The sequence below is a fragment of the Nannospalax galili genome, unplaced genomic scaffold (genome assembly GCF_000622305.1).
Source record: "Nannospalax galili isolate Female #2095 unplaced genomic scaffold, S.galili_v1.0 scaffold1448, whole genome shotgun sequence".
Classification (NCBI taxonomy): Eukaryota; Metazoa; Chordata; class Mammalia; order Rodentia; family Spalacidae; genus Nannospalax; species Nannospalax galili.
Window position 1 is genome coordinate 1,035,024 of NW_008358646.1, and position 7,832 is coordinate 1,042,855.

Sequence of the window (7,832 nt, forward strand, 5' to 3'; positions counted from 1 at the left end):
TGCCATGTGGGTGCTGGGAATCGAACCCAGGTCCTCTGCAGGAGCAGTCAGTGCTCTTAACCACTGAGCCATCTCTCCAGCCCCTTTTTTTGTCTTTTTGAGACAGGGTCTCCCTGTAGCCCCAGCTGTCCTGGAACTCACTATGTAGACCAGGCTGGCCTTGAACTCACAGAGATCTGCCTGCATCTCCCTCCCGAGTGCTGGGATTAAAGGCGTGTGCCACCATGCTTGGCATGTCTGGCTTTTAAATGTGGATTCTGGAGATTAAACTGGTGGCAAGCACCTTATTAACTCTGCTATCTTCTCAGACCATTTGTCTTTAATAAATGGTAAATTCTGTGTGTACCACAGAATTGTTTTACAGTGAATTTCTTTAGGATTTATTATCAGTAAATGTTTGATTTGTATATCCATATACCCAAGGTCATATAAAAATTTCTCAGGGGAAAAGGAGTTGCAAGTAGAAAAACGTTCTGCTCTAAAAGACAAAAATAAGACTTAAAGATGATTCTTGTCTTTTTTTTCTTTTTTATAAATTAAAAAATATTTTATTTATTATTTTTATTTTATGTATATGAGTGTATTGCCTGCATGTATGTGAGTGTACCTGTGTTGTGTAGTGCCTCGGAGGTCAGAAGAGGGCGTCGGATTCCCCTGGAATTGGACTTAAGGACGGTTTGTAGCCAACATGTGGGTGCTGGGAATCAAACCCCAGTCCTCTGTAAGAGCAGACTTGGTGCTTGGAAAACTGCCTGTCTCTCAAGGGCTCAGCTCCCTATGTAGGCTGCAGAAGGTTAGGATAGATGCTGGGGCTAGCCTTCCTCTCTGTTTCAGACAGCTTTTCCTGGGTGCCCCCTGAATCCCTCAATGTGCCAAGCACAGGCTCCTCTTTCCCAGCCACGTATGAAAATAAGCAGGCAGATCAACAGTCTTCAGATTCCCAGGCACCTGACACACAGGGACTTACCAGTCCTGCCACTAAAGGCCTCACACACTGGGCCACATTCTACTGCAAAGAGTGGGGGTGGGGGTGGGGGGACATGTGACAGGAGAAAGGGACTCACTTATGGTAGGGGAGTGGGAACAGAGGCAGGCAGTAGACAGGGGAGGCCCCACCTTGCCATAGCTGGCTCAGCATGGTGCTAAAGACCAAAAGCCTGGGGCCAACTCCCAGCTTAGGCACTACTAACTAGGGGGTTCTGGGTGAATCATTTCACTTGTGTACCAGCTTCAGTGTCCTTCCAGATAGATGAGGAGGAGAGCAGGGCCCTCACAGCTTATGGTGACAGCAGAGAGAGAAATGCTATAGAAGTGCTCAACTGCAATGAAGTGATGCGCTGCCCAACTCACACTGGTTTGGGGTAAGTCTAGCCCTGTCACCAGCTGGTGATCTTGGCAACTTAATTGCTCACTTTCCTTTACTATCCTCAGTGTCTTCATCTGGAAAATAGACAATGGCTGTCAGGTATCCCTGGGGCTACACAGGAGGTAGGTCTTAGGGGGACCACTGCTGAAATGACTGTACATAGGTGGGGAAGGGACTGAGCCACAGAGCCATCTCTAAGCTATGAATAGGAAGATGTCCCCTCACTGCCTCATAAAACCCTGGGCCCTGAAGACTGTCTAACAAAGCCTGGGACAGATAGGAATACTTGCCGCCTGCTCATCAATGTGCCGGAAGTCCAGGTACACAAGATCAGGAAGGTAGGCATAGATGAACATTTTGTAGTCCTCTGCCTCAGCAATGGGGTTCCCAGCAAGGCTGAGCGTTTGTAGGCATGTGAACTGGCGAAGATAGATGACCTAGGGAGAGAGGAGAAGAGGTGCTTTTTGGCTGCTACAGAACCAGTCACTGGCAGCAGTATCTCTCCTCTTTCAGAGTCTTCAGCCTACCAGGGAACCTTTCACAGACAAGGGAGGGAGAGTGGCTTCTGGACCAGACTTCAGCCCTGAGACCTTCTGTCAGCCATGGCTTTCCAAAGAATTAGCCAATGAAAGCTCAGATCCCTCAGATCCCAGGTGTGGGACTTGGGACAAGTGATTGATCTAGCTCATGGGTGTTGACCCCCTCTGTAAATGGGCAGAACATGGTGTGTCATTGGTGTTATGAATACCAGATGAAATCAACTATGAAGAGCCGTCAGCAGGATGCATGACACCCACTCAGTGAGCTGCCACTTAGAATGGGGTGACTTTTGAGACAGAAAGCCACATGAAAGGTCCAAGTCTTCTATGTTAAATGGAGCTGAACTGCTGGCTAACCTTTCATTCACTGGACAACAGCAAGCAGAACATCTCACCAGGTGCTGTTTATTCTTACTATGCTCCAGTTTTAGTAAAATGAGGAAAAAAATCAATCACTTGGCTGGTGCTCCACGTGACAGCATCACCTGAACGCAGATGCCATACTGCACACAAGATAGGAAATGAAGCTAGCATGTTTTTCTGAACGAATTTCTTTCAATCATTATTCATGTGTTTAACAAACACTATGAAGCATCTTGCAGGAGTTAAGCAGGCATGAGGCCTTGGAGATATAGTGGAGACATAGCCCTAATAACAAGAGCTTACATTCAACCAGTGGAAGAATGTTTTTTTGTTTGTTTGTTTGTTTGTTTTTTTGTCTTTTTGAGACAGGGTCTTCCTGACATAGCCCTAATAACAAGAGCTTACATTCAACCAGTGGAAGAATGTTTTTGTTTTGTTTTTTTTTTTTTTTGGTCTTTTTGAGACAGGGTCTTCCTGTAGCCCCAGCTGTCCTGGAACTCACTATGTAGACCAGGCTGGCCTTGAACTCACAGAGATCCGCCTGCCTCTGCCTCCCGAGTACTGGGATTAAAGGCGTGCACCACCACACCCGGCTGGAAGAATGTTTTTTATTAAAAATAAGTAAAAATTAGGGCTGGAGAGATGGCTCAGTGGTTAAGAGCACTGGTTGCTCTTGCAGAGGACCTGGGTTCAATTTCTAGAACCCACGTGATGACTAACGACCATCTGTAACTCCAGTTCCAGGGGATCTGATGCTCTCTTCTGACTCCCTGGGCATTGCATGACATGGGTGCACTTACACACATGCAGGCAATATACTCATACACATAAAATAAAAATAATAAATAAAATATTAAAAATAAATAAAAATCATTATGGTTTGTGATAAGTGCTATATGGAACCTTAAGATGGCACAGTAAGAGGAAACAAGAGGAAAGCCTTTCTTGGAGGCTCAGGAGACTATGGGGTGGGGGTAACATTTAATCTGAGATTTGAGAAAGCCAGCCATGAAAGAGCAGGGAGAGTGCATTTGCAGATGTCAACATGATGCAGGCAAAGATTCTGAAGCAGCAGAGAGCTTGGCATGGCCACCAAAGTACCAAGGTCAGGTGGCTGCAAAGTGAGGAAGCGGTAGTGGAAGGACATGAGACACATGGTGAGACAAGATCAGGGGATGGTCCTGGAAAGACCATACAGGGTTTGAGCAAGAACTCAGATGTGTTCTATGGACAATGGAAGTCACAAGAGTCTTATTTATGGAGGAAGACAGGATCTGGTTTAATTTCTAAAAGATCTCCCAAGATTCCCTTTTTCATATTTTTTAGAATTTATTATTATTATTATTTTGTAATTACATGTATATGTTATTGTCTGTGTGTGGATATGTGCTCATGAATGCAGGTGCTCACAGAAGCCAGAGGCATTAGATCCTGCAGGAGCTGGAGTTACAGGCAGTTGAGAGCTGCTTGATATGATTGCTGGGAATTGAACTCAAGTCCTTGGAAAAGCAACAGCCAGTGTTCTTTTTTTAAATTTTTACAAAAACATTGAGAATTTCATAAATGTATATAAGGTGTTTTGATCTAATCCATGTTGACTCCCTCCCCTCCAACATTCCCCCCTCTGAAAGGTAACCCTAAATCTTTTAAGGATTAGATACATGCTCCCAAATACTTTTGACATTTTTGGCCTTTGGAAAAGAGTATGTTGCTAACAGGCCCAAGGACATTGTGACTTTTAGCCAAGAAACTGGCTACATTTCTTTGGGATCTTTTTACCCTAACTGCCTAGCCAATTCCTACCTCCTATTCTTATCACACCATCCTCTGAAGGGGTTACCCAAATTGCCAATAGAGACTAGGGACTCTGACTGCTCTAACAGCCAGTATTCTTAACCACTGAGCCATCACTCCAGCCTCCTTTTTTTCATCTTTTATAGTCACAAGAGAAAAAGTTGATAACAAAATGTACCGTAGAAGATAAGAGTGAGCAGGCTGCCCCATCACTGCTGGTTGGTCTGTAAACAGCTCCATTTCACAAGAAAGCAGTTTGGCAAAGGTACACAAGCCTTCTGATCTTGCAAGCCCCCTCCAGGACTTCATCTTATAGATGGGCCAATGAGGAGTAACCCTGTTCTAGGACATCCCTGTTCACAGACACACACTACAGCCTGCTTGTAGTGGCACCTGCTGGAAGCAACTCGACTGCTGCCTCCAGAGGGCAGGAGCCAAGTGATGAAGTGATCCAGCAGAGAAGCGACTACTGACTGGAGAAGAGAGGAGTCAATCAAAGGTGCTTGGAAGACAGTTGGACAAATGTGACATTCATGCATATGCTTAAACACAAGATATCTGGAGGGATACTCATGCAACTTACAAGTAGTTCAGGAAAGGGAAGCAGGACTGAGACCAGGAGTGAAAGGGACCCTTTCCTCTGTGCCCTAAGTTCATGGCTGTGTTTTTAATGCTATTAGCAGGTATAAAATAAATCTAGTAAATAAGTAAATGACAAGACAGCATGTAGTTAGATGTCAGATAAACAGAGCAGGGAAAGACTAAAGGCAAAGATGCTCAGCTTTGAAGCCAATGTCTGATGGTATCAGCCAGGCTGATCTGGGTCAAGCTATAAAAAGGACTATTGCTTGATTAGGCAAAAAGAATCCAGGGTCCCTAAGGTCCCTAAGGTCCCTAAGGTCCCTAGGATACAGCCAAGCCTGGGAATACGTGGCCTAGACACTTCTACTTTCCTCAGTAGGCTTTCTCCCATGAACTTTCTATTTTCCTCTTTATCTGGGGACAGGCTATAAGTACATCTTGAGTATTCACAAGGGGCTTGGTACCCAGTACTCCACTGGAGAAAGCAATGAGATTTGTTCCTGCCTAGGCCCTGCAGGACAGCATGGGAGAATATTAAATGCTTTGGCAGGTATGGGCTATCCTGACACAGCCAGGGCATTCTGTCCTCCATACCCTTCACATCCTCTTGTGCCCAGTCCCAGGCTGTCAGAGGGAGAGGCCTCAGGTCCATTAAAGTTTCCAGTATCCAGGGCTGGATAGATGGCTCAGAGGTTAAAAGCACTGACTACTCTTGCAGAAGACTGGGGTTCAAATCCTAGCATCCACATGGCAGCTAATACCTATCTGTAACTTGAGTTCCAGGGGCTCTGACTCCCTCTTCTGTCCTCTGAGGGCATTGCATGACACACAAGTGCACTTGCATACATGCAGGCTATACATATGTAAACATAAAATAAAAATAAAGCAAAAATAATTTTTTAAATATTTTATTTATTATTTTTATTTTATGAGTGTTATGCATGCATGTAGGTAAATAATTTTTTTAAAAAAGTTTCCAGTGTCACTGAGTGTGGTGGCACATGTCTTTAATCCCAGCACTTGGGAGGCAGAGGTAGGCGAGTGAGTTCAAGGCCAGCTTGGTCTACATGGTGAGTTCTAAGTCAGCTGGAGCAACAGGGAGACCCTGACTCAAAAAGACTAAAAAAACGTGTTTAAAGAAGGAGGAGCAAAAAGGAGGACCCCACCAAAAAAAAAAAAAAAAAAAAAAAAAAAAAAAAAAAAAAAACTTTCCAGTGTTGGGGCTAGGGTACAGTGTGGGCCTAGCATGTACAAGTCCAGATCTCATCCCTAGCAGTGTCAAAACATAAATAAATCTGAAAAAAAGAAGGAAAGGAGGGAAAGAAGAAAGAAAGAGACGAAAAAGAAAAGAAAAAGGCTGTTTGGGGTTATCCCTCAACCTGAAAATTCCTGAGTGACTATCAGTTTCTATATACCTAGTATGTACCAGGTCCTATGTTAAGTACATAGTGCTATAATTGATCCATCTTCACAACAACCCTATGGATGAGGTCTATTGTTAGTCACATTTTATAGTTGTGCAAATGGACACACAGAATTCTAAGTATTAAGCCCAGTGTCAGAAAGCTGCTAGGTGGCAGCAAATACTGGCTGACTCTGTTAGCTGTAACTATCAGGCCTCAGTAGGTCACCATGCTAGGCAGCACTAAGGTTCCCTGGTGTACAGAACAGTGGGCAGACTGGATGCTTGGGGCTTGAACCCTGGAAGGGGCACGGGTGAGTTTAGATCCTTCCATTTAGTACATAGCAAACTTCTGAGACTAGATAGCCTTTGGGTTTGGCCCTGACTCAGACTTCAATACTGATAACAACTCAGTGCTTGACCCACTCTGTTGTTCACATAAGCCACCCAGCTAGCCATGCCCAGACATGACATTGGTCTGAGGGTAGGTTTAGGATCTACAATAGCTCAGTAGACTGAAGGGACCTCCTGGGGAAGAAGAATTCTCCCTCTCTGTCCTATCATACATAAACAAGGAAGCTACAAGGAGAAACAGCCCCGGGGAGATGCTGAACATGGCAGAGCCCAGAGGCAAAAGGAATCTTTCAAGCCCTATTGATACTATTGATAAGCTCCCTTCTCTGATATGCCAGTAGTTATGCCCCTAATTGTCCTTAAGGGTAGATATTTAGCTGACTTCTGGCTTTAGCTTAAGCCAGTACAGACTCTTGCTGAGCAACCTCATCACCTTCCTTACCAGCAAGGTCTCTATGGCCCCAGAGGCTCATCTAACCTAGAAGCCAGGAGTGACACTAGCTGTTGGGGGGGGGGCAGCATTGAGGATCAGTGCCTCAGGAGGGCTCCAGCTCTCAGACAGTCACTAGAAGGACCAGCAGAATCAAGTCCCCATCACCTATAGCAGCAATCTCAGTGGTACCTGATGTTGGTTTTCTCTCTCCCCATTAGCTTACTCTAGCTTCCGGAAATCACCTTCCAAACAAACCACCTGTACCCAAGTCCCTGCCTTAGCTTTGCTTCCAGTGAGCTAGCTCTTCTGTTCTGTTCAGGTAGAGTGCTCTTTCAGGTGATACTATCTTGGCCTAAGCATTCCCATGTTCCCCCTGGGTCTTCCTCCACAGTAGTGGGTCTCTTACTATATATAGTTCTGCCCTGGACATGCCATAGTACAAAGGCTCCATGCTGACATATCTCTAGATGCTGCTATTAGCAGCAAGACCTCAGCTCCTAGGTCAGGTCCTGCCTGCAGACACCCTTGACTTTCAGTGCCCCTGGCTCTGCAGGGTCAGGCAGGGCTTTCTCAGGTATCCCTCCAGCCTCTGTTCATCCATTTCTGTCTCTTAGGAAGTGTCTTCCTTCAGCTGGATGGAAAGTTTGTCTCTTAAGGGGTTGGAATCAGGTTGCCTCTCATCCTTGACCTTCTCCCAGGAAGGATGTCAGCCACAACAGTGTCTGTGTATTAAGAACTTGCTTCAAAGCTGAGGGTGCACCTGTAGAGTTCAGCACTGCAGAGGCTAGAAGACCATGAGTTCAAGACTTATACTGGGAGACTTGTTGGGAGGGAGGGAGGGATCCTTGACCTTCTCCCAGGAAGGATGTCAGCCACAACAGTGTCTGTGTATTAAGAACTTGCTTCAAAGCTGAGGGTGCACCTGTAGAGTTCAGCACTGCAGAGGCTAGAAGACCATGAGTTCAAGACTTATACTGGGAGACTTGTTGGGAGGGAGGG

The 7,832-nt window shown here is 45.4% G+C and overlaps 1 protein-coding gene across 1 annotated transcript in view; it reads right to left on the bottom strand.

Moving 5' to 3' along the window:
• The window catches only part of Drc3 (dynein regulatory complex subunit 3), a 48,580-nt gene that overhangs the window by 20,255 nt on the left and 20,493 nt on the right, over positions 1-7,832 (bottom strand). Inside the window, exon 6 of the mRNA XM_008821974.2 lies at positions 1,653-1,803. Within this exon, the coding sequence (XP_008820196.1) occupies positions 1,653-1,803 (151 nt within the window). The remainder of the gene's footprint in view (positions 1-1,652; positions 1,804-7,832) is intronic.